The sequence below is a fragment of the Grus americana genome, chromosome Z (genome assembly GCF_028858705.1).
Source record: "Grus americana isolate bGruAme1 chromosome Z, bGruAme1.mat, whole genome shotgun sequence".
Classification (NCBI taxonomy): domain Eukaryota; kingdom Metazoa; phylum Chordata; class Aves; order Gruiformes; family Gruidae; genus Grus; species Grus americana.
The window spans coordinates 84,035,004-84,062,806 of record NC_072891.1 but is presented as its reverse complement, the minus strand read 5'-3'; the positions used below and the strand labels follow the sequence as shown (position 1 = coordinate 84,062,806).

General features: G+C 36.0%; 1 protein-coding gene across 1 annotated transcript in view; it reads right to left on the bottom strand.

Moving 5' to 3' along the window:
* ADGRV1 (adhesion G protein-coupled receptor V1) overlaps positions 1–17,924 on the bottom strand; it is a 270,084-nt gene extending 252,160 nt beyond the window's left edge. The window contains exons 1-11 of the mRNA XM_054810881.1: positions 17,897–17,924; positions 15,754–15,938; positions 13,837–13,986; positions 12,764–12,859; positions 11,584–11,688; positions 10,120–10,233; positions 6,718–7,283; positions 5,168–5,438; positions 4,025–4,354; positions 1,396–1,572; positions 159–382 (exon numbers count right to left, since the gene is read on the bottom strand). Coding sequence (XP_054666856.1) covers positions 159–382; positions 1,396–1,572; positions 4,025–4,354; positions 5,168–5,438; positions 6,718–7,283; positions 10,120–10,233; positions 11,584–11,688; positions 12,764–12,859; positions 13,837–13,986; positions 15,754–15,938; positions 17,897–17,924 — 2,246 coding nt within the window. The remainder of the gene's footprint in view (positions 1–158; positions 383–1,395; positions 1,573–4,024; positions 4,355–5,167; positions 5,439–6,717; positions 7,284–10,119; positions 10,234–11,583; positions 11,689–12,763; positions 12,860–13,836; positions 13,987–15,753; positions 15,939–17,896) is intronic.
* Between the last annotated feature and the right edge of the window lie 9,879 nt (positions 17,925–27,803).

Below are 27,803 nucleotides of genomic sequence, written 5' to 3'. Positions count from 1 at the left end.
GAAGAACCTATAGACAGTCTGAATCAAGGCCCCAATATTCCTTCAGGCACTTATCAACACAATACAGGCAATACCTCCTAATTAATGCTATGCTCATTTGTTATACAGAAATTGAGTATTACAACTGACAGAGATGAATAGAGATTAGGGTACGATACCTGTCCAAAGTTAATAACACCGTTTCATTCATTTCAGGTATATCATCAGCTTTAATAGTAATGTTGATTGTAGTATCACTTTGTCCAGACAAGAAAACAACCGAGCCATTAAAAGGACTTATATCGTCAGGTGTTACTGCCTTTTGATTGAGACCAGAGGGTTTCAAACTCCAAAACACAGTTGCTTGACCATCAGTTCCATCTCGATGCAACGCAATGGAAACCTATGAAACACACGAATCTGTTGTGAATTGTAAAATGAGATGCAAAAGCAATTACCCCCTTGCAAATTACCTTTTGAATATGAGCCTCAAAATGTTCAGCTTGGGTTTTTTTGAGATGAAATCAAAGACAGCGTAGCAATGAAAATATATACAGAATCTTATTCTTTTAACCATTTATCATGTATATACTTAGTGGAGATGACAGATTATTTATATGGCAAGTCACTAAGCAACTATGAACACAAAAATCCTTGTATGACTGATTTATTCAGTGTCCACCTCTTCACGACAAAACCTAGATTTTAAATATAACTACCATAATTTTACTCTGGCTATTATAGTGCAGTGCAACCTGTACTCTGCTTAAGCTAATTAGCAGTTTTAATCTGAGAATGAGAAACAAGTTATCTGATTCAGGATTTGTGGGAAGATTTCAGTGAAGACAATCAGGGAAAAAAGTGAAAATGTAGGGAAAAAAAAATAATTTAAAAAGTTTCTCCAGAAACTCAGATGGATGGCAATGCTTATGAAAATTCTTCTTTAGGTTCTCAGAAACCTAAAAAGCAGAATTGTTGGAAAACACGCCCAGCAAGCCAAAAAATACGTTCGCATGTAAGTCAGTCAACTGTAAGATACAGACATTTCCATGAAATTTAGGACTGCTATCAGTCCTACCTTACATTACTACCTTTGCAGTTAGTAAGAGAGATTACAACTGTCTGCGGCGTCTTTTGTTCTGCGTGAGCATCAAGCCCTAACTGGCTTTGGATGCTTACAGAGAAAGCAAAGATCAACCTCACTTTTCTGATGACTAACACATTATTTCAGACCTTAGTTTTACAAGCACTTTTTTGCTTTTTTTTTTTTAAAGTAGGGAATATTTGGGATCAGGCAGAACTTAGAGGAAGGATTTTCCTCACATTAACTTTCAAATGTTACACTGAATATGGCAACCCTTGCTTTCTACGAATAATGTTTTCATAGTAAGGGACAATATAAAAAGATTTACTTACCAGTGTAGCAGGGGAATCTTCTGGCTCAGAAAGAATAATTGGAAGATTGCTAGTAAAGCCTATTTCTCCATTTGCAATATCTGGCGTAATCCTCAGAGAAATATTTCTAATCTCACCTAATCTAGGACTCACAGGTGGGACTAAAGGAATTCTGTTCACCAGCTCAACTTTTTCCAGCTGTAGGGAAAAGTAAGAAAAAACTGAGAAGTAAGAAGCCTTAGTCCCAAATCGGAACAATTCCAACATTTCAGATTAAGTTTCACATAAGCAAAAAATGTCTCCAGAACAATTTACTCATACTGGCAACATTGCCGTTACAAAAATGTGTAAGTAGGTGTGTCGGTGGAATGAAGTGGATACCACTGAGCTTTGTATACCTCCCAGAAGGTCATGTTAGTGTGCGTAACTAAACATGGATCCAGCAGAGAGGGAGACTGAACCTCCTAGATTGGCTGATTCGTTACTAGACCTCTGAACAGCAGTATTGATTTGGTGACTGGCCCAGGCTGTTGTCCTAACTGCATTTTTTGTGCCATGCATTGATAAAAATCTACCGAAGTCACTGGAACCAGAATAATTTACAGCCTCCAATGAAGCCAAAGAATGATCCAACCTTCTTACCTCTCTCATACAACTTTAAGGACTTCTCTATAACAATTAATAGATTAGAATTGCATTCAGAATTGAAAATCCATACAGTATTTCAAAACCATAGTCTCCTCTTGTGTTACCATATTTCTGATGGTTTGTTGATACTAAGAACAAATAGAAAAATGTTTGCCCTTTCTTTGAATGAGACATATCCCTCACTAAACCTAGCCGCAGTACTGACCAAGTAAGGAGAGCAGGACTTGTCTGTTTAAATTTTTCTTTTAAATATAATTTATAGCATGTGATTCCATCTACATCCATCATTATAATAACTGTTTCTATAACTGATTTGCATATACTTCTGCAAAGACTTCACTGGGGCATGACCCCCACACTGACAACCACCTTTTAACTCCCACGAGGATGTGTTTTGCTTGGAGTTATCAGATGTTATCATATAGTAAGGCTTTGCTGGAGGAAGGGAAAGTGGCCTTATTTAAATCCCTGTAGTGATCATAAATTACCATTTCAACTGATGATTTCTAAAGTCATTCAATTGTTAAAACCAATCTATATAAAATACTTGGGCTGAATGATACTTTTCCCACCATTGCTTGAGTATCACACAAAAACATTCACGTGCATTTTATTTGATGATAGATGGAACTGTTTTACAAATACTGTATTCAATATAATTGATTTGCAATCATACCAGTTAGTTGTTGAGAGTCTGAGGAATAGATGGTGGGACTGTTTGTTTCTCTGGTTTTCTAAGCTTTGTTAGAAAATTGTCCTGGTCCTGCAATTAACAGTATGCAGGTGGACTGTTGTGTGGTTGTTAGCTCAGAAAAGTTTCTGAAACATTACACAGCTGAAACAATTCACTTTGTTAAGTGCTTCTGATCCTGGATAGTAACTATGAGATTAAAGTAATGATTAATGAAGAACCGAGATTTTTTTTTTTTTTTTAGTTCAGTGTTTCCTTTTAAAGTAAATCAGCTCCTGGGAAAAAAGATTGCTTTATGAATTGAATAATAATGACGAGTGGTTTATTAAATTAGTTAATCTTCTTGTCCGTACCAAAACCTGCACCTCAGACTACAGTAGGCTATTTAACTGAAGATGTCACTGAAGAATGTTAATCTCGCTTTTCCAGTTCCTCTATCCATTCTCTAGATGTGTTTAAGCTTCGTTTCCTCCTCCACTCCTCCTCCCCTGATTTCTGAGCTGATCCTTTATTGTGCCTAGTACAAACTCTGTAATCTTCTCATTCTAAACATGTTCACTGAGATTATCGTTTATTCACAATGTAGAAGGATTGTCATAGTGATAAATAGGGGTATTTTTCTTCCTTCTCTATGAGTTTCTAAATGAATTTTCTGTGCTGGAAAGCCCCTCTGATTTAGTTTATTCAAACAAAAAGATTTTTATGGTTCATGGAGAAAGTACAGAACACCCCCCACCTCCCTGGAATCCACACTTTGAAAAGCCAGGCAAAGTGCCTGCATTCTGAAATATTTATCACATGTGCGTCTTCTCCATAGTCTGCACTGCAATGTTATTTATAATGTATCATTTAAAAGGGGATTGCATTTAGGTATTTTAATTCTTCTGTAGATCTTTCAGATTTCATGCCAATGTAAAATGTTCAATTTTAAGAACCTTAATTTGGTTAAATTGAAAGCCAAGGGGTAGACAGAGAAACATACCTCAAAATGTAACTAACATCTGCAACATTGATCTAATTTTGTTAAATTCCATGATTAATATCTGAATCCTGTTACAACAGTCTATTTTTAAAAAAATGGTGTCATTAGTAAATAACGATTAGGAATAGAGCTCTTTATGGCATATTTATGGAAGTTGCCCCTAAACAAGAAAGCTTTCTTAGCTACAGAGCTAATAACGTCGTTTGGTTTTGTGGTTTTTTTAACAAGTAGGGTCATTTCAATTAAATTAAAAGGGAAGGAGCCACTACTAAATTATATCCTTCATATTACATGGGCTAAAAAACCACCCCAAAACACAACTAAGATACCTGTATGAGGAAATGAGCACCATTTTGAAGAAATGCATCATTTCTTATTGGTATATTTAAAGTATCTTGTGTTTTTCCTTCTGGAAACATGAGGATGCTTCTTCTAGACATATTTAGAATGCCATCTTTTGCTCTCTCAGGATCCAGAGCTCCAGCTGGAATATACAGTGCAGTATAAACCAACTGCACATCTCCAACTGTTCCTCTCCCCCTTGCAAAACTCAAGGACAAAAAGCGTCCCGTTGGATTACTTTCAATCTTCTGATTCTCCAAAGGATAAAATTTTATTAGGCCATAAACATCATCGCTGTCCTGAATGTAAAACAGAAGCTGCAAAACAGAAAACAGCATCACTTACTCTATGCTACAGTTACTATACACCATAGTTTTCATGCTTTCACGAAAGCATGTCCTGACTGTCACCATACATTTTTCTCCTTAGTGAATTGGCACTGAAGAAAGAAATCAGATTGACAGCCCCGACGTATTCTTTGTACGCAAGCAGTACAACGCTGACAGTGGCAACTTTCCCACTATGCATCATCCATGTGCCACAATGAGCTCTGAATAACCAATTTTTTGCTTCAGCAGCCAAAGTGAATAATTTAAAAATGTTTCAGATTGTGAATAATTTCATTTTATTCACCAAGTTCATTCCAACCATTTTTGAGAAAGACAAAGTAGGGACTTGAGTCACAAAACTGTCAGCAATGCAAGCCACCCTTTATTTAACACATCAAAGGCTATCGTCTTAATCACCAACCCCTCTTGAAGCTGTTACTTTGTGTAAAACATTCCAATAATCATTAAGACAGTAAATGAGCAAGTGAAAATAACTTTCCTGCCTTCTCTTAGCAAGCAGTCACTCAAGACAGCATTTATGCAATGCTATGTACGTTGGGAATAATTTAAGTTGAATGCTACCACATAAAAAAGGTCTGGTTTTGTATACTGTACTAAGCCAGATACTTTGGATATGGTTCTACATGCTAAGATTATATTAAGGATTAGTTTGTTGGATTTATATTCAAGCCCAAACCCTTCAGTCAGTTTAGCCAATCAATCAATGCTATCAAAAGTGGTAAAGTCACTAATTATTACCTGTTATTACCTTCTCCGTAAGAATTCTAAAAGCAAACTTACCTCAGATGGTTCACTGACTTCTGCACCTCCCTGTATTGTATGGGCCAAAAGTTTCAGAAGATAGGGCTCTGCCTCTTCTGGTATATCATCATTAATAATGCTCAGAGGAAGTGTTACCAGCATCTGTCCTTGATCAAAACTTATCTCCCCCGTCTCTGGAACGAGGTCTGCAGTCACCGGTGAGGGATCACTGCTATTTCGGATTATAACCCAGGTGACAGAAACATTTCCATGTGTTCCACCATTTCTTACAACTGTGATCCCCTCAAACCTACAGTTTTGAATGAAAATAAAACCCCACAATATAAAATTATAATTAATATTGGTTTGGTTAGTTATCTATTCCCTGAAAGATTTACACTGACTTAAGTAGAATAAATGTTAACTGCTGCAACTGACATTTGAGTCAGGGCTTAAGGTCTGTGGAATTGTAACACACATGTAAGACTGTTCTTAGAGTGCTTATTCACAAGCTCTCTGTAATGTCTGTAAAGATATTTTTTAGAACTTACTTTGGTTAAAGCGAGAAAGCTACTAAGAAATGGAGACTTGGCATGTTTTAAATTTGTCTCAACAAATACATGTCAAATTTCAGAAAACTTTTTCTCTATTAACTTTCTACACCATTTTATAAATGATATCAAAAAACAATTGTCAGGCATGAACATTAAAATGATGATTCTGGTTGAACTATTTGCGTCTGTACCGAAATATTAAATATTCAATATTTGTGACACTGGAAATGTCATGTTTCCTGCATCTGACAAGCACATGACTATAGCAAAAAGTCTTGGAATCATGACTTAGAAAAATTTAGAAAGCAAGATTTATTTCTTTACCATGTATAAGAAAGCAAGATGAATACTGAAGCGCTGGGCTCTACATAAAATAAAATATTATTTCGAAATTGCTCATAGTATGATAACTTGACACATTACCTGTTTCTCTGGGGATGAACTACCATGAGTAGCTAACAGTGGACATTGTTATTGACACTGTCAATATTGTGTATCAGTCCTGCCTGTAAAATTTGTACAGAACTTTGATTTTAATCTCTCTGTAAAATTACAAATATTTAGTTTAAGTGTAAGGTAAGTATTTCATGGGAGACATTCAACAGCTTCTTTTTTTTTTCTTTTTTTTTCATTTTTCTTTTTTTTCTTTTTTTTTGTTTTTTTTTTTTTTAACCAGAGACTGATTTTATATATAGTACATACAAACATTTACCAGGGAAGGAAGCCAGAAATCTATTTCCCACTTGTATGAACTGGTGTGTGGCAGCATCATGAATTCATTGATACTGCCTTTAGATTAAGGGTTTTTCAGTATTCTGTAATGTGATTAAATATTGGCAGTTTTTACATGCTGTTCATAAATATTAAAATACTTCCTGTATAACAGACATTCCCACTTCCCAACACACTAAGTGATTTCTACATTATATTTTCAGTAATGATTTTATAAGTGCTTTCAGTGAAATCCTAAAGATGCTTAACAATGCCAAACGAATCTCTTAAACTGAGTAGATACTAGATTAAGATCTGCAGTACCTTGAAATTTGGTCTTCATCAATGATAACAGTCTGAGCAAACAGGATACTGTTGATTGATAGTACTCCATAGGGTTTATCATTCGGTTGGATGGTGACATGAACAACAGATGGATTGATCAAAACAGCATCTCCCTGCAAAGTGTCCTTAAGAAGCATAATCTGAAAGGTCTCAGCAATTTCTGGTATGGCATCATCAAGGATCTTAAATTTCATATATGTTTCATGAACTAGAGGTGGGAAAACAATAGTTGTATTTGGCTGTAGATCTAGGAAGTCTACATTAAGCTGTGCATGTGCTGTTGAATTCCCAGTTACGATGGCATAACTGACAGAGACTTCATGTTCATCAGGTCCAATTAATTTTCCACTGACATCCTTACCACGAACCACTTGAATTGTTACCACATCAACTTCCTCAGGCACCATGTAAGCACTCTGAACAAAACGCACAGGACTGTCATTTTTCTTAATATTAATCTGAATGGAATTTTTTGTGTTGTTTATTTCAGCCCCTCCTTCCACGCTCCTCAGATGAAAAACAAACAATTCATCATTTTCAGGTATCTGGAAAAATAACATTAGCAACTGGGTGTAAGTCACATTTCAAATACATGCAGAACACTCTTACTGAGAAATATGTTTTATATATTCTGCAGAAAAGGGAAATAACACAAACTTGACAGCTCATTTCATATTAAAACAAACAGGAGAGAAGTCTTGCTTTGAATTTTGGCTGAAAATCCCTTCTCAAAATTGAATGTTTCCATTTTCTAAAATATACTTCTGTGCTCTGGCAATACAAAAAAGGGTGGAAAGCCAAACAAAAGCAAAAGAACAACTTGGCAAGCATCACAAAAAGCTGGATCTTTCCGACTTGAGACTATAAGGAGATCCAAACTCTACTTTTGGAAGCCGCCTCTATTTGGAAGTAAGCGTTCCTCCCAGTTATTTAGACTTATATCTTGATTTTATGATGTTGATACTTATTGACCTTTATGCATGCCTGAGAGAATACAGGAACAACTTACGGACACAACCTACCTTGGCTCACTCCTTCCTATACAACTGGAAAAGGAACACGTCCTACGTTCAGACACACCCACATTCCCAGAGAAAATTTCCATCACACATCTGAGAAAATGTTTTCTGGTGCTTAGCAATTAATTAGGCTCTGGCATTTCTACAAAATGACTGTTTAAAACTACATTTTAGTTTTAGCTATTCTCCAATATCTGATGCAGCAGACAATAAAGAATGGCTTATACACCACAAATTACAGAACTTAAGGGTGAGATTTTTGCTTTATATTACTACATTTTATTGCCCAAATCCTGATTTGCTAAACCTATTTAACTGAAAAATATGATTATTTTATTAATACATATAGATAAAAATTAAATCTTCAAAAATTATTTATGATCTTTGAATCTCCTCCTTGCTGTGGACTCCTGGAAACTAATGTTATTTTCTTCTGAAAGGAATTCCAGGACAAAAATACTTATTTTTTGCTAACGGTAATACTCTGCTGTAAACTTGACAAATCCTTTTCATGCACTTTTGTTTACCAAGCTAAAAAAGTTCTGAAAACCCTGCTGTCCAATATTTCTTCTCTTTCACACTCATTTGCTAATTGGCCACCCTCAGATCCTTTTCTAGGGCTAAGAGAGCAGGCATGCAACTGCCTTTACAGCTGATGCCAATTCTGGCCCTTGTTTGGCTTGTGGCACTTAAACTTGCATAATGTTGTTAACTGATGCAGGGTCTTTTTGTCAACGTGAGATCTGGAAGCTCTCAGTCACCTCTCTCCTATGCTGAGATACAACACAGTTATTTTACCTTATTAGAATAGATGCTAACTTACGTTTCATTTAGTTCACTAATTAATATACCATCTTGCACCATAAAAATACACATTTAAGAGACATGCAGAATGTCCTGTTGCAGTTTACATCTTAGTATCTCAAATAAATGGGACAGTCTGGAGTTCTTAATGGCATCATGACTGACCAATTAAAAAAAACAGTCAAACTTCAAAGAAAACAGTATAAAGAATTTCCAGTGCTGCCTCGTCTCTTTCATTTTCTCTTAACAAAGTTTCCATTATTCCTCACTAAAAAAGGAAATTTATACAATAAAATTACTATAAATGTAGTGCTGTGGAGACAAGATCTGCAGTCCCCTAGTTTCTGTAAGAAAAGTGCTACCCAATTCAGAAAAATACAAAAAAAAATGCAGGAATATGCAAAAAACTGATTTAAAGTTGCTCACTTCCGAGACAGGCACTTTTTTGCTATTAATTTTTTCTCATGAATTTCCTCATAAAGTTGTTCTGTATCATATTTAGTTATTTTGGTTCCTCTATTTTCCCTCTCATCCCTATTATAAATTAAAAAACAAAACAAAACAAAACCCAGAAAAGAAAATCATGTGTAAGAACGATGAAAATCGTAAGTTGAAAAGTAGAATATGTTTTGTTTACTCTGAAATAGAAAGAAAGGGTCACAACATACAAACTTTTTTTTTAAAGACCAATCTAAAAATTTAAAAATTTTAATTATCACCCAGTGTTTATACTCTTCGCAAGACTGCCTGTTTCTTATAGGAATCTTATCCATTTCTAGAAGTATTTTTTAAAATATGTTTCTACCCTGATAATATATCTATATAAAACCATATAAATTTTTCCAATCTATCTTTTCTCTGTGAATAGTTGATGTGTTAAATTCTTTCTCTAGCTTGCCTGCTCTTCACACGAAGGGGAGCCAATCAAGTTAACAAAGAATAAACTGAATTCTTATGCATTGCAGAGGAGCTGCACAGGCATCACTGAGGATGTAATGAAAAATGCATCATGTAAGCAATGTTATGGTTAGGTTCCTTTTGCCTAAACAATTAATAAAGACAAAAAGGAGAGCCTGAGTTCATTATGTAAACATAAGCTGAATTTGCAAGGCAGATAAGTAGGGAAAAGGAGAGCACATTTAAAAAGAAATACAGAAAAGTTGAATACAGAAAGGACAGTCTAATAGATAAACCTATATCTAGTTCAAGAACAACATCCTTGGCCATACAACAAGGACCTCAGTGTTCCGTCTGAAAAAAAGTGTAACGCTTTCCTGATTATTTATACATTTATTGCAGTAGCACCTAACAGGTCTAGTCAGAGCAGCCAGGATATGTTCAGAAACTAAAAATATTCACCGATGAGAATAAGAGAGGTAGCATTAGAAAGAGTAAAAATACAGCTCACAGAGCCAAAATTTAACATCACTTTAAAAGCAGAAGCGCTTTTAACCTTGTTTAAACCAAGCATTTTTGTAAGCATTTACTCTAAATCTCTCCAGAACAGCAGTTAACCTTCTACATATCCAAGCCAAAAATGAAGTCAGCTTGTTCTTACCTGATCATCAAGCACTGTTAAATTACAAATCAGTATTGACCTCCCAGGGGTAAATGTGATATTTCCCCTAGCTGGACTTAAATCTTCTTCAGCTGGGTTTGGTCCATCTTCTATCTGCAAAGAATTGATTTTTACAATAAGAAATATATAAAACAGGAATACAAATCTAGTACAAGTACAACAATGAGTGCACAGTGTGTGACATGCCTAACAGATGACTATTTATTCCGTCATCTCCTGCTCACAGGCGCACACCTTCAGTTGCGAAAATCTGCTTTTGCTGGCAGACGGAGTAAGTCAGAGTAACCACTCTGAAGAAACTGTGTATTGCCAGAAAAAGAGGAAGAACGCTACTACATACATAGGTGTATGAGGACCCTTTGGTGTCTGCTGATGCATAATTGACTCACGTAACACAGAGGATTTTTATTCTAATTTAAGACAAATCACTAGTATTTCATAATAAGTTCCAAGACAAAATAATGGCAGTTACTGGTTTTGTGTCCTTTCGATCTTGACTTGTGATATTACAGATAATACACTTAGTAGTGAAACCTAAAAAACCAGGAAGCCACTTACAGGCAATATGATGACTTTTTTTAAGACTCTTGTAAATACAAACTGCACTGTGAGATGGACCTGATCTGTTGGACAGATAGTAAAATTTATTGGACCTTAAAACAAATAGATCTGCAATATATTACACAGAGAATCACATCCTGTATTTTAACTATACACGCTGTATTTAGTATGCAATAAAATCTGGTACCAATCTTTTCAGATTTTGACAGGCTTAGATTAAACCCTTGATGATGTATAAGACTAGACCACTGATAAAGAAATATCCATATGAAAGAAGTTATATATAATTTTAGAGTATGTAACATAATCAGAGCTAGATAAGGAAAAAAAAAGCAAAAACAATGAAGGCAATAACTGTGTCACATTCAAATCAAGTACATTAATGATAGCCTAAATATTCGACATTAGTGGTTTAGTTTCTGGGAATTCAAACTGCAGTTTTACAGATACAGAATTTCACTAAATACCAAGCTCTCATACTTACATGTTCAAAGTTGGCACAAGAATTAAAGACACACTCAGATATTTATTTGTAAAATATAGATAAGATTTGAAGAAATAAATAAGACATTTCTTACACACCTAATATACATTGTTTTCTGGTAATACCAACTAATGCTGCCTCAAATATCTTCCTAAGCGACAGAGAACACTCAGTTTTCTCTAATAACTCTCAATTTTTCCTCAGATTAGACAGTCAAATAATTACAATATTTTCCATCTGACAGGTAATACCTTTCCATTTTATGAAACCGATTTAACAAATGTAGACATAGGTATTTTTCCCATCTTTCGCTTTTATAAACACTTCGATAAGTTATGATTATGGTCTCACAGTGTCATGCAACAGACTAATATATGAAGCCTTTTTGATAAACTCACCTCAAAAGTTACGACAACTGTCCCGTAGGTTCCCCTCTCCCTAATTAGAGTGAGAGGCACAGATTCGTTTCTGCCCCTGGGTTCATTCACTGTGATTAAGGCAGGCTAATGAGGAAGAAAAGGGACAGGCAATCAGGCACAGATCAAACATCACAGCAGAAGGAAGAAACTGTTACCATAGAAATACCAAACTCCCACAGACAAGTTAATCCAGTCTGCAAACCAGTCCACTGATGGCACACATTTCCTAGCAACCAATTAGTTCAGCTAATAAAAAGCTTGAAAGATTTCAGATAAAAAAATTATCATAAGTTATGCAAGTAGAGTGGGGTGGTTTTTTAATAAATTAACACAGTCAATACACACAAAGCACTGGCATACAAGCACTGGTATTTATAGGAGATCCTAACCCCGTTAAAAATAGGTTTTCTCCATTAAAAAGTCATTTATTAGATAACTAGCTATAAATGGATCTGTCTATCAAACTGTTGTAGCTGAAAGACTTCAAAGAATTACACCAAATCAGGCAGCAGCATGGCTTACTACTATTGTGCGAAAAATTTCTTGTGTCAATTGTTCTTTTTCAGGGATGAACTTCACAAAGATTATTTTGCTATAATGCTGGCAATAAGGCACAGTTTCTCTTTCTACTAACACAAACTCTGTATTATTACAAATATTCTACACACCACTAGAGTCACATCAGTGTCTACTGCAGAAGGTGTTATACAATGCATACATCACGACACTGTTGTCTCAGCTTGAAAGTATAAAATTGATCACTAAATATGGGAATGTATATATTCTCAAGATTTCAAAATCCCATCTTTAACTTTCATATGGTATTACTCCCCCCTTCTTCCCTACTATATTTACATCTTGACTTACAGATGAAAGGCAGTGGGACTGAACAACTTTTTAAAAGTTTTATATTTAAGATGAGCAACATAGATATTCAGCCAAGTGTGAGGGTCTCAGGCTACGTCTCAACATCTAGAAGCATATAGAAGTATTAAAGCTGTATATATGTGTAAATTACATACATATGTATGAATTATCTCTAGAGATGTAACTCAGAATCAGTTTTCAAAGGATTCAGTTGAATAACTAACCAGCACCTTTGAAAATTTCACATTTATGTTTTCTAAAATTTTCACATATACCATATAAAAAGCCATACCATGTTAAAAGAAATTATTCCAAAGGCATTGTCATTTGACAAGATTGTTACAGTGACAGATTTGGGTGAGCCAAGCTTTATTCTTGCAGATGGTTTCTAAAAGTAACAAAACAAAATAAGACATTAAATATGGTGATGGGCAAAACTCACACACTTTTATTTTACTGTCTTTTAAGAGTAAATATTAGCTTATAACAAATTGTATGTCTTTTTATTATATATTACAATGAAAATTATTTAAAGCAAGAGAATGCACTAAAATAATTCTTAATTATTGAGGAAATAGATTCTATACAGTCCAGAACAAAGTGCTTGAAACTAACTTTGTAAATGATTAATCATAGTTGGCAATCTATTAATGACACCATAGCAATAGGGAACTAACTATGAAGCATGTAGCACTGCCAGGAACAAATCAAAGGAAGAAGGAAGGGAAAATATGCATTTTTATATTCACTGCAAACATCCCCTGAGATTAGTAATAGTTGGCAAAAAACCATAAAATTTATTTTTATTGAACTGACATCAAGCTTAGTCATTAATTGTTACTAAAAAAAAAAGTGAATGCTCTTGTAGCATGACTCCTGTGAGACAGAACAATACGAAGAGACTTATTGATAAGTATTTTAAACATTGCTTGTTTGTTTTTAGGTAACCCTCATTTACCCTCTGCTTCTGGAGGACTGGAAGTCATCCTCTTTCTTTTGCTACTTCCACCCTCTCTTTCAGGTACGGTCTATGCAGGAAAACAGGAAAGGTTGGGATTCTCTTCACAGTCAAACTCTTCCGGGCTCTAGTACACCTTCAAATATCCACAGCTGAATGCAGTGCCCAACGAAGTTTCAGACTATGTCTATACTGCACAGCAACATCATATAGACACACCCGCAGCAACAATAAACCATTCCAAAAAGCAGTAAGCACCGTCCTGGCTACTCTCCACATTTTAGTTCTTACCTGTTAGGATTCAGACACACAAGCAGTATGACTACACTGAAATCTATGGAACACCATTTATGTCAGATTACCCACTGTTTTCTGGAGAAAAGATAAATTGAAGAACCGAGACTTACTGGTAGTGTCAAGTGAAATGTGAATGTCTCATCAGCCTCCGGAAGATCGTCATCGCAGACAGATATATACACTGTTCGGTTTGTTTCTGTATCAGGTATAAATGCAGCTGCATATGTGTCAAAAAAGTCTCCTGTGTTTTCTCCATCAATCTGCAATAAACACACAATTGATTGCCACCTTCTTCTTCCTCCACTGTCTTCTGGAGTCATTTAACAGACTTCATACACTCTTCTTTGCACATAATTCTTCCTGCAATTTCCCCCGCTGTCATCAGTTAAGTTCCGGGCAGAAGGTATAGATAATAGCCCCTTGTATCCATGCTAGGTAACCAGGAAAAAAACCAAACCAAACCAACCAAACACAACACTTTATTCAGAACCATTTATGATTTCCTTCCTTGCAACTGGGTATCTGTTGCATAATGCACCATATGACCAGGGTTTTTAATGGAAAAGCTGTTCCTAGCACAGATCTGTACATCTCGTAATACCCTACCTGAATTAAACTTAAGATGTAACTGCCCTCTGCCTTTCTCTCTGTTTAGGGACTAGAAGGAGCCTAGGCATTTAACCTAGATTAACATTTTGATTGCCAAAGTTGGCAAGAGGAATTCTATAATGAACAGCCTTGCTTTCATTTCAGTCAACAAAAGAAAATCGCCCTGATTCTACTGTAGGTAAGGTAGGTAGAGGAGAGATTGCAAAGGCAGTAGTGTCAAGGCTAAGGTTAAGCTTACGCTTGGAAGCTGAGACTAAATGGAGAGAAGCAACTGAACCAGCATAGCTGCCATGCCTGAAACTACTCTCCTTATAGGCACTAAAGGTTTGAGCGAACCATTGTGAAAAAGGCTATTCTTCCTTGGAGAAGAGTGAAGTTAGAGGTCCAACGAAGAGGAAACAAAGTACAGAAGGTATTTCTGTGGCTCTCACCTAGCATTGGACATATCGGCAACCACTTTTTTTATGTATCTGAGCCAACACTAGACTTACCTAAAAGCTCTTACAAAAACAGGCTATAAACATCTTCCTAAAAGAGCTGCGCAAAATATTCATGAAACAAATTTCACAGTTTCAGGTCCTTAATAAGGAAACCAAGTTACTCTGCTTCTTACAGCAGTAAAGAGCACTAGTTTTCAAGTACAATCCCATTTTCTCAAGGTTTTCTCCTCAGATGTTAATAAAATGTGAAATCCTCACAGATCAATTTCTATTCCTTGTAATTTCTAAGACACGTGGTTTTCACATTTAGTTACCGGAGAATAAAACATTGTGCAGGTACGTAGATAATTTCTTTTGCCTACAGACTGCAGAAATGCATAAGCAGTACATCTTCTGTGGTACAGTGCTGTGTTCTCATGTGGTGGTACTCACACCACACAGCATCTTACTCCATACACATATGGTATAGCACACTCTAAGGGGTTTAAATTTTAAAGGGAATACAATCAGGATCATGGTTAATAACAGCTAAGAAATAAAGGAAATAATGTAAAAATACTATCTCTGATCTCCAAATGAATTCAACAATGTAATTTTTAAAATTCATATGGAAATCTGACTCAAATAGCAGAGTACCTATTAAATGGCAAGGTCTGCAGTAATCTGGAAAAGGAAAAATTGTTATATATCCACATTTTCAGTATGATCTCACAGCCACAATCAAAATCAAACAAGCATATCAGTTTGGACTTCTGGCTCCTTGAGAAGATGTTTATACCATTATTTTGAAACTATTGATGCAGCCAGCAGGAACTTACTCAGCTACAGAAACCGGGTGTTGCTTCTTCAAAGTAAAACATTGTCAAAAGAGGGTGAAATGCCACCCTCCTTTTCACTGGCTTGATAAAAACAGGCACCATTCAAAACTTCAGAAAGATATTAACATTTACTGAAAATATAACTGGCATAGTTTCTTACCGACACAATTGCTGTGATGTTAGCAGGCTTCCCTGTCCTTTCAACTACAAGTCGTATAACAGTTGTACTTGTTTCATTAACTACAAATACTGTTGGTCCACTGAACTTCACTTCCGTTTCTCCAGATGTGAAATGAATGAGTAATGCTAAAAGCAAATAAACTAATAGAGAAGCAGAGGGCATCCCTACAGAAAAAGAAAAGAATAATTAAAAATAAATTGTGAATCTAAAATGCATAAAACATTCCCAGTCGACCTTACCAATTCAGTCAGCCCTTCTCAACGCTTCAAATACTGTGATTATCTGGTGAGCTGCAGAAATGAGATGAAAACATGCACAGGTCTCAGCTATAATCAAGTCAGATAATGTAATTATCTTCTACATCTAATTCTATTTTCATAATTTTCACCTAGTGATTTTTCTAGACAGTATTTATCAACTTTTTTCAAGTGAAGGAATAAGAAACTTCTTTTAGGAAAAAAACAATGACAGTGCCACAATTGTTTTCATTTTCAGCCAACAAATAATTAGCTTAAAGGCTGACAGTTCTATTTCCACTTTCTTTGCTCTCTTGATTCTCTTTAGAAATAAACATGAACTGGCGGGAAGGGTGAAGGGTTGGATGTTTGCAGTCATCTCATAGACCACCTTCTGACATCTTATGGACCATGAAATGTCCTTAAACATTTGCATATTTACTTGAGACTCTTTTCACTGCTTCTCTTATCCCATGATCCTTTCATGTTTTCCTGTCACGGAGAATCACTGTGGCACATTTTAATGCCATTGTAATCTTTGTACAGCCAGACCTTTATTTTTATTTGTTTCCGCACAATGTCTAGCTTTCTGCTAGGATAAGACAGCTTAAAACTAAGGTGGTTTATTTCTCTCACATCAGAGTCCAGCTATGTAATGTAACATTCAAGTTTGAGTTCCAGTGAAGTCATCAGGTGTTGATTCTGTGAAAGACGCATTTTCTAAGAAGCTCTGGCACAACAAATTGGAAACAGCACCTGTGTTGTGCAGAAACTCATATTGTACAGTGCTGACCAGAACTAAGATTTTCTTGGATAATGGATGGTGCAGATTTCTGTCATAAGGATCTGAGCAATTTTTGAAGAAACCAAGAGAACAAAGTTGTGCTCCAAACACCAAAAGGCATTACAGCATGGATCTTCAATGGAATTAGTTCTTTCAGCAAGTTTCTTTTAATCTGTAGTCACTATTTTATAATGATATTTTTTAAAATTTCTGTACAAAAGATACCAACAATATTTGTGTGATTACACATATAAATAAAATGTCACTTTGCTTAAAATTCTACTTCCAAGTGCTATGCTTACCAGACAAATCTGGTCAATGACAGTTGGATAAACTGTGCAGAAAATATTACATTAATATTTGCATATCAATAATATTTAAGCTCAGCCATGTTTGCAAAGAACTTGCTTTAATTACAAATGAGTGATGGTATATGAATATTTAGTCGTAAATGACAACTGAAGCAGAAAATGTCATGCGTATGTTGAAACATATTTTCTGTAAAGTGTGTGCCAAATTTGTAATCAGAATACACTTGACGTCATGTGCAGATTCTGAGTGTTTTATGTACGCAGTCAGGCAGTTTTAATCTTGCACAGAACAGAGAATAAGATAGCCTTCAGCCCACTAAAATTAACACAGCTTTGGAAAGACTTCAATACTTTGATTCATCTTACAGTAAATTCTGTCTGGCCAAGGGTTAATTTTACATTGTGAGGACTTGAAATAAACTGCTTTGGGGCAAGTTAAAGAACAAAAATTATCCACAGACATAATGTATTAAGTAACTCCAAGTTGGAAGTACAGTCAAGAAAACTATCGGAGTCTCTCAGAATTCCTATAAGCAAAGACTAGTGGGATGACAAAATTAGCCAGTTTTAATTACTTGGAATAAAAAATTCACCTAGCTCTACTGAACATCATAGAGAGAACAGGTGAGCAGGGAAAGTAAGTGTCAAAAATCAGGACTAACCATTTTCCCTATGAAAGCAACTATCCATTTTACAACCTGTTGGAACAGTGTTTTGTTATTTCCCACAAAAATGTCACACAGAAAAATAATTTTGCTGCAGAACTTCACATCGCTATAAACATTTATTACCATGAACACAGTCCTTCAAGATATCCATGGCTCTTATTGAGAAGTCAATGTGTAAAAGACTTTCAGGAACAATGCATGATTACTACATATCTATCTATTTAGTACTTCCAGTGCAGAAAAAGTAGGAAGCAAAGATAAGATGTATATAAACAAAATTCCTGGGATTTACGGTCGTCAGTATTTCCAAAGCTGACTGTACTACCTTGCAAGATGTTATTTTCACGTGGAACTGCTCTGAAAAACACAAACTTCAGGCTGGAAAGAGAACAGTTGTGTAACCTTTGTAAACTCTGTGACAATTACACTGTCTGCAGATGCAGGCATCATCCCTACTAAACTGAGGAATTTGTTGACCTTTTAGCTTCAGCTGTTACCTTGTCATAGACTTCGCAAATATCTTCCCACGGTACATGCTTCTAGTAAATAATACTGAAAACATGATCCTTGAGGGCAAGATTACAAAGTTTAGAATTACTTGAATTCTATTACTTCTACTAGAGAGCATTCTAAAACTATAGGATTACTCCTGTGGAACAAGAGAGGTTTCACAATCATATCATCAATTATTTAGCTGGTGTGTATTCTTCCTTGTTACATTATTTGTACTAAGATTTACTTTGCATAGCCTGCCAAAAGTAGTTTTTACATTGTTTATACAAACTCAACTTTGAAAATCATGATTATTTTTTTAAAATTGATGTAATATAGTTAAAATAACATAAATCAAGACTTAGAGAATGCAGAACAAATTTATTCAAATAGCCAATGAAATATTATATGTTATAGTATTTTACTGAATATGAACTCACTTTGTACACTAAATTCCTACATAAATGTAAATGGGAACACAACTTGTTCCTTATTAACTGCATTGTATAAAGTTCAGCAGAAGCCTTTGCAAGATCAGGGATTAAAAGACGACTCTTCCCCACCTCCCTCACACCAGTATATCACAGGTGAGGTTTGTTTTTTTTTTTCAAATGAAGCTAAAACTCTAGTCCTTGTTCACTGCTAAATTTTGGTAAACTATGTGTTTGGTGCATCAAATACTCCCCTCTGCTTCAGCTAAACATTATTCAGTTCAGTTCTCTCAAGCCAGGATATTCAGTCAGGCTTTAAAATAGATTAATGAGTCAAAGTCATTTAAATGTTTTTGAAAGAACAACAAGCAATGGAATATTATATGACTTCAGAGCATATACAAGTCAATGGACCAACTATTCTGTTGCTGTGTTCCAACTAGAGACATTTCAAATAAGAATTGGTAGCATCCCTTGTAGTTTAAAGCAATGCTATGTTCTGAGGCCTAGATGATATTTGTAAGGGGTTTATAAAAAAAAAATTCTGGCATCAAAACCACAAGGAAGTACCTCTCAAAAATTAACTAGACATTTTTAATGGTATTAAAGAATATTAAAAGTCTAAAAATCACATTCTTAAAAAAGTAAAGAAATTTAACTCAAAAATCTGAGTCATGATCTCTAACTAACATTTTATTTTAGTCTTTTTTTATGGCACTTTCTGAAGTGCCTTTATGTTTTCCCCAAAAAGACAGAACCCCAGCATAGGACCCAGCAGAGTACATACAGATTGCACGCAGTAATGTCACAAATTATGTGAGGAATGGCATTTCAATCTATGGCCTATTTGGAGCCAAGGAGAGGTAGGCTTATGCAACTGGTGTACCTCGTAACTGATGAATTACCTGGATTAGCTTACTTTTTCCTCTAAGTTTCTGGAACAAATTTCAGGTGAAGACTGTAAAGTTTATAAAGAATGAGTGGTCTTTTCTGCAGATTTTTACACTGGCTTCCGTGCTTAGTAAATCAAAACCCTTAAGAATAAAAAGATTTCCTGGTTGCCTTCATCGAACGATGAGGGAACCTACAGACGAGTGGCACATGGAGAGATCAAGACGGGAAATGAAAGGGCTGTAAAAGATTCCAAATCTGAAATGAAATGAGTGCAAAACACCAGATATGGAATCCAGACTGGCAAAAGAAAGAGGAGTTCACTGAGAAAGAAGCAGATGGAATGATGGATTAAGTACTCTGAACCTCAGATGTGCCATTGCTGCTCTGGAGAAGAAGCAACAGGTATGCTGAAGCAGCAGCTCTCCCACCCAGCAGCTACAACTTGAATACCATCACTTGTTGCACAACTCATTGTAGATTTCCAAAGTCCACGGACACAGCAGAGCAAGCGTAAAGCCTAATGCACTTTTCACTGCCTGTCCTTGTCTACTCCCCGTGACTACAAATACCCAGCCAAGTAGAACATTAAAAAATTGGCATGCCTCGTACTTTGCATTGAGTACAGTACAGCATTACAGCTATCAATGGTTGCCAGAGAGAAGTCTATTCACAGTAGAGATGTCAGCACCCAGCAGCATCTTTGGCTGAACACAATGGGAGAGAGATACGTGTGCTCTTTCATATGTAAAGAGGAGATTCTCTGTAGTACACTGGAACAGCACAGACCAAGAAGTTTCACAAGGTCATCGCCTTTGCTGCACCTGTTGTAGAAACATATTAAAAACTTGCATATTTTCAGCATTTTTATTTTAGGCATTCTCAGAACCACTGAAATTTACAACAGTGTTGGAGAACAACCTAGCAAAGCAGCAGGAATTATAAAAATTTTAATGTACTGAACTTCTGCTTTTATGTTGTCACGATCCCAAATTAAGAAAGAAATATTTTATTTCAGACTGGGGTTTTCTTTCTCTCAAAGTTCCCACAGTTCACACATATGCAAAGGAGGACACAACAGCTGCATCTGCAAAACCCAGCATCTGGACAGTGGGTATTACCCTAGTCTGCTCTGTCGGTTGTTTCTTTTTTGGTTTGGGCTTTTTTGTTTAGATGTGGGATAATTAAGTCTCTCACTCTAATAGCGACTGGAAGAGAGTGTGTTCCAAAAGTACTGTTTCAAAATAGTATCTTACTATATCTCTTTTTTTGCCTACAACCTGCTTCAGGGTGGATGAAGTTATAGTAAGTCAGAACAAGTACTGCTTTGTCTGTGCCCCTGGACCGCACTAATAGTTGCAGCATTTGGGGCAAGAGTCTGTCTCACCAAGTTGCATGCACATTTCTCAGCGTCACTGCATGCCTTTGCTTCCAATTCTTCTCCAGGGTTTCCTAGGGATTTTCCTCTTTACTACAAAGACATTCCAGGTACCTGCCCATCATCCCCCTTCTTATCACTAACACTGGAAAGTGCTAGCCAAAGCACAAATGCAGACTACTAGGTGCTGAAAATCCCTTGATCAGCTTTCACTGTCTTCAAGTTTTTGGGCTCAGCTGCTTGCTTACCTACTACTGCTGCTGCCACAGAACAGTACTACAGCACAACCTCAGGTGCTAACAAGATTTATCTGCATTTGAGATTAATGACACTGACATCAGTCAATGACTCTCCTGACCATTTGCTTTCTAACCGTTGCAATATTTTTAAAAAAATCTTATTTTCTATGACCGTATGTATCACTGGGAATGGCCAATTTAATGTAACCTGAACAACAGCTCCATATGAAAGTTCTTGCTCATTCAATTACGTTCCCTTGAAAAAGGCACGCACCCTTCAGCATAGTCATCTTATCCTAAGGAAGAAAAGATGCTTATACTGCCTGCCATTGGATTTATATGTGCTGGTCAGAAAGGTAAATCTATCACCACAGCCAGGAACCAATACTGAAAGCGGTAAATCTGCAAGCTGAGGCCAAGGCAGAGGCCTGACGAGAAATCCAAATCATCTCATCCTGTTATTAGAGGTCACTGAGAGGTAAAAAGTGTAATAAGCCCAGAGTATCCCTTGTAAGTTTTCTGGGAGCTTCCTTACACTTCCTCAGAAGAATCTGAGTGGATCTAAACTATATGCTTAAATTTTAAGTTCTAAAGCATGTAATCATCACTGGAGAACCAAGTTTTATCTCTTAAGCCAGGTAACACCACAGGCTTTCTGAGGTGACCGCCTGTTCTGCCTGTTCTCATTCCGGGCAGGGAATACAGGGCAAAACTCCCAAGCAGTGCTGAATCCACCACTTCTGTTTGCTGGCAAGCAGGGAGAACACAAGCCTCTTCTACAAACATTTGCAGTTACCTTTTAATTTGCTGGTCAAACACAGAACCAGAAAATAATTTTGACTAGCTGTAAGATCCAGATTATTTTTACCCAGAGTACCTCCAGTGAAGCGACTTGGAGTTATTAAGGTTACTTTATATTTAGAACAGAGATCAGAGTCTAATGTAAACAAACCAGCAGGAATCTGAATTTGCCCTAATTTGTACCAACAAAACAACACTGATTTCAGAACTTCCAATTTATCTTATGCAATTGATGAGAATATATCCATAGTTCACTGCAAAAACCCAAGATATTATTTTGCAATAGTTCCACTTAGTATATTGTATAGGTTTAAGACAAAGGCAGATCTAGTTTTCAGCTCTACACTGGAAATCCTTTTCCACCTATACAGTAATAATGAAAACAGCAGACATCTTTCACTAAAAGAAATTATTTTACAGGGTTTTCCAGAACCAGGGTCAAGCTTTTTACCTAGGTATTTTGCTCCAAGTAGGGCTTGAGACCCTATAAGCACTCATACTCTCTCTCAAATGCCTTCTTGCACAAAAAAAGCAAGCAGACTAAAAAAGCAAAAAACCAAAACCCAAAACCAAACAAAATCAAACCCAAACAACCCAGCCATGAAGATGCTTAGCACTCTCAGCTCATGCTTATTGTAGAAGTAACTGCACGACTGAGCCTGCTGCAGTATCAGGCTCTTGCACGTATGGAACCAGAAATGCAGCTGAGGAAGGTCTGCAGGCTGCAGTGGGGAACACCCATTTGTTCTACTTCAGTAAAATCTGAAGTTTCACATTCACAATCATTTCCGTTTGTATCTCTACTTCAGAGGTTTCTCACGTGTCCCTCCACACTCTTACTTACCATATTTTTAGAATATGTGCCCTGAGGAGAAAACTACCATACCTTCAAATTCCTAGTACTTGCCCTGAATGAAGTACTATGTTCTGAATGAATAGCATCTATCAGAAAAAGGTAATTATGGACTTCTGCAGTCTCGTGGTTATTCTTCTCATACTTAAAACCAAAAATCTAACAACCTGTTTTGCAATAGTGCTTCACACACAATAATCTTGCAAGAAAAAAAAAATCTGTAAAAAATAAAAATAAAAAATTACAGCCTCATGGTGGGGATTTGATGGCATTATTTCAGGTATACTGACAGAAGAATTATTGCTATTGGCAGTGGATTCTTACAAGTTAATACGCCTGTATGAGCCAAACAGGATTTTAATGTGTTGCCTAGTTATTAGAATAATTGCATCAGTGAGTTATCCTTGAGTTCATAAAAGTGTATTATTAAACATGAAAATTTGTTATCAACTATATATATTAAATTTAAGGTGTATATCAAAACAAGCTTCATTTCTACAGTGAAATGTATTAATTTTTATTAGATTGCAGCAAAGAATGTTGGTTTTATTACAGATCTCTATTTTACAAAGTCTCCCCAAAGACTTCTTTCTGTAGAAGTAAAAATATATTTGTATCATTTTTGAGCAGATGATTAGCATGGGGCCCTCACTCTAATCTATACTGTGGATTAATCTCTTAAATCTGGGCAATCTGTTTTTAAATAAAACACATGATAAAGTATTTATGAGGTGAAGAGATCTCCCCAAGCAAAATTTGTTTGGGTTCAAAGACTTCTCACACTACCTTTATCACGTATTGTGCTTTCCTTGGCTTTTCTAAAACTTTTAACCTATGCCACAATTTAATAATCACTATTTAATAATTATAATCATTCCCTTATTAACTGGGTATTTCTTTTTGTTCTTCTAAGGCACCCTGTAGTTCAAGACAAGGAAATCTCTTTGTTGATTAGTTATTTAAGACTAGCAACAATAACTATGCTGGAAAGAAAGGTGCTTTGAGAGGATTACACAGAGCTAGTTCTCAACAGCACCAAGCCGAGAGCAGCAAATTACAAATCCAAGTACTTCATTGCATGTAACCAAATTGGCTGGTTGAAATGCTAATTGCCTTTCAGCAAAGCTAAAGGCAGACAGGGGACCCTGTGCTTCAGAGAATGACATGCATTTTTTACCCCACGTCTGCACCATTGTCTTGCTGAGAATTATTCAAAATCTATTCATAAAGGTAGCTCTTTTCCTAACCTTTAAAAATGTGGGAAATTTCCAAAGCTCTGACCAGTACCTCAGATCTGTTGCTCTGCCAAACCCATAACAGATGGCTGAATTAAGGCCATGTTAAATCCTTAATGAAGCAAAGCTTGAAATAATTCAGAGCAGTAACATATTGGACCAGTCCAGGATAAGTGACTGAGGAGAAGGAAGTTTCTTTTGCTATCTGAAAATGAGAATCTTCCCTGTACTCTAGCTGATAAATCTCTCCTAGATACAAAAGGAGATAACCAAACAAAAATCTCTTGGTATATAAAAAGGTATTGCTATAACTTTCCACAGGCAATTCTGTCTTCAACTTGCTAAAAAATCCATAAACACAAAAGTTGCAATGAACATGGAAAACATCTTCTCTGTTGTTTAATTTTGTCAGAAAAATTTTGCCTGTCGAATAAGCCTGTTTAAATAAGTACAACTTTATCTTACTAGCAACCTTGGTCTGGACTTACAAATTATTTCAGTAAAAGGTATATAAACAACTTTAACTAGTTTTATAGGAAATATTCATAAGCCAATCTATGAAACAATGTTTTTCATATTTTAAGCATATTTCAGAACTCCAAATTCTTTCTGCTAACAGCCATCAGTTCTCATGCATTGAGTAAACTCAATCTTGAAAATGTTTATTGACACAAAGTATTTCCAGTGAGATTCTTCACTGAAAGAAAGACTTAGGCAAGTCAGGCTTTGCAGAAATTTGTCATTCAATAACTCTTTTCAGAGTAAAATACATTACAATGAGTCCACCTGGAATAAGATAAATGGCCTGTAACATTGCTTCCATCTGTCAAATCTTTTTTTTCCTAGGAAACAGTAATATAGCTCCTATTAGATAGACTTAATTTTTTAATTTCTGGACTTATGACAAATGCCTACAATGGACAGCAGTGGTTCCAGAAGCTTCAATTTGATGAGGGAGACTTTACATAGCAGTTGAGTCTTAATACACATTGAAAAAAGTACTCTGATACCATGTATGCATATTTCTAGCACGGAAAAGTGTTATATTCACCTTTATATACGACAGTCACTATACCTAAATCAGCCAGTCTTGTAGAACTGAAAAGCAAGCACAATTTCTACAAATGAGTAAAACCAATCAATAGGATTACACATGTAAAAATAGTAATGTATGTGTTATATCTTTAGGAGGTCAAGGCCTAATACTCCCTAAGAAAAGAATTTCAGGATATTATTTGCATTTTCTCTTGCCTACCTACATTTTTGTATTTCTTAGTGAACAACTAAATTGACCCAATACCAAGAACACATTGGAAGAGGCTGGCCAAGAAAGAAAAAAAAAAAAGTGAGAGCAGGGTTATCCATCAATAAAATGAAGCTAAATTGCATCAGATACCCTATGTCAACTCACAGCAAGAATCAGACATACAGTCTACTGTTTCGATGCTTCCAAAAACATCTTGGGCTAAAAAACTTCAGATGTAGTTGAGACAAATTTTAACTCTCCCTTTCTTCAAAGTGTGATGCCAGGACATACTTTTCCATCAAGTTTTCAATGAAACATTCTAAAATAAAAGTTTTGTTAAGCTTATAGACCATTGCTAGGTACTTTTAAAAATACAATAATTAATAAGCACGTCATCATTACCATGTTGTAATTCTGAACAACTATGGTAGCTGTGTAACAATATCAAAGGTGATTTGTGGGTCATCAATATTTTTCTTCCAAATTGCCATAAATTGTTTGCATCCCATGACTGCAATCCTTACAGACCTCTGTAGTAGTATTCTTCTTTAGTGCTACACACTAAAGGTATATACTTTCATAGCTTTTCCAATAGTTCAGTTTCAGTCATAGTATTCACATGTTAAGTAAAATATGTGTGTAAGCATTTGCGGACTTAAGCACTCATTTTTTTTAATGGAATTCCAAAAGCAAATAAAAAAATCCTGGAAGACAGTAACTTTAAATAACAAAACTCCATGTACATTAGAGGTTTTAGTAACAGGTTATGATTTAGACCTGATTCTGAAAATTTCATTCAAACAAACTCACAACAATTTCCAAGGGAAGTATTGCTGTGTAGGTTTGAATGCATAAATATCAATCATCTCATTCATTAGTATCAACTCTTTAAAACTCATTGAGTTTTATTTTTCAGCCTTAAAAATGCTTAAAAACTGCCCAGCACTAGATCTCACAAAAGCAAACACCATTTTTCCTGTTGATTTCCATGTGACCAGGACACAGACCACAATTATAAGCTAATAAGCATGTGCTGCCACTATCGATGTTAATTAGTTCAGATGCAAATTTAGTGAATACCTTTGATTTCTTCATTTAAAGCTATTAAAACACAAAAGTGTATTAGAAAGCTAGTAAAGCACAAAACGGTATGTTAAAAATCAGTAACAACATAAATATTAGTAATAACAACAAATCAGAAAATAAAAATTCTACACCCTTGAAATACATTGGCTTTCACATTATCAAATATTTGGCCATTTCAATTCTAAGCCTAATATGCCACAAATTATTTTATTTCCTTAGGAATCTGGTTCTCCTTTTCACATGGCAACACTGAATACAGTTAGAAGGAGAAAGCTTGTTTTGGGCTTCAGGGACAGATAGACTAAATATAACACATTCTACCTACAGTTATTAACCTGACCTCATGGCAGATTCTCAAAATGCTGAGCATTTAACTGAAAGACTCATTCTAGAAGATGTGTGCAAAGAATTATCAGAAAAAAACACTTTTGGCTTCTATATAATTAATAAGATTTTTTTTTAAAATCACATGTTATTTCACATCTGCACTATAAAGCAGTTACAGACTCATTAAAAAACAATGATTGATGTTTGGCAAGCAGTTCCGTATACATTTGATCTTAACTTTATCTGGGCTAGCCAGAGTGCATTATGCAATGTCTTATACAGAATCAGCATATCAAAAGCAAGAAACACGACCAGTATTTCCAACTGTAATCACTTACATATCATATTTTAATTATTAACATGTTTAAAAGTCATCCGTTATCAGATGATGATTTGAAAAATTCATTCCTACTTTTAACTGACTCTCCTCTGCAATACACAATGCATACGCAGCTGCTCCACTTCTTTTACTTTCATCTAATTTAAACAGTCAAATTAATGTTTTGCGCATTTTTGAGAGTTAAAAAGTGCCAGCTGGGACACTTCAGACCAAGTTTCATCCTGATATGATCCCCTGAGAACAGGATTTTCCATTGGAAAGACTATTGTCTCCACCTGCCCTGCTCTGTGGAGCAGAAAGAGGAGCTGCTGGAACAACAGAAACCTTAGCAGACTCTCACTACCCAGCCGGCATGCACGGGTGAGCGACACGCTTGCTGTCTGCCGCTGCTAAAACCCTGTCCCTGCTCCAACAGGTGCTGCTGGCAGAACCCTGGAGCTGGACAGTGAACATCCACACAGCTGATACAGGATGCTTTCAAAGCAACTACCCCCTCAAAGATACAGACAACAAACCTACCTAGACCCGGGGACATGGACATCCGTGTCTTCTGGACTCAGCCAGCCGCCTGCACGCTCTGTCACTCACACATTATGCATTCCCCTCTCCTACTCCTCCCTCCGCTCCGCGCAGCGTCCAGCACTCTCCTCCCTCTCCTGACTCCTGCTGCCTTCCCACTGCTGTGGAGATAAAAGGGGGTGGGATGGAACA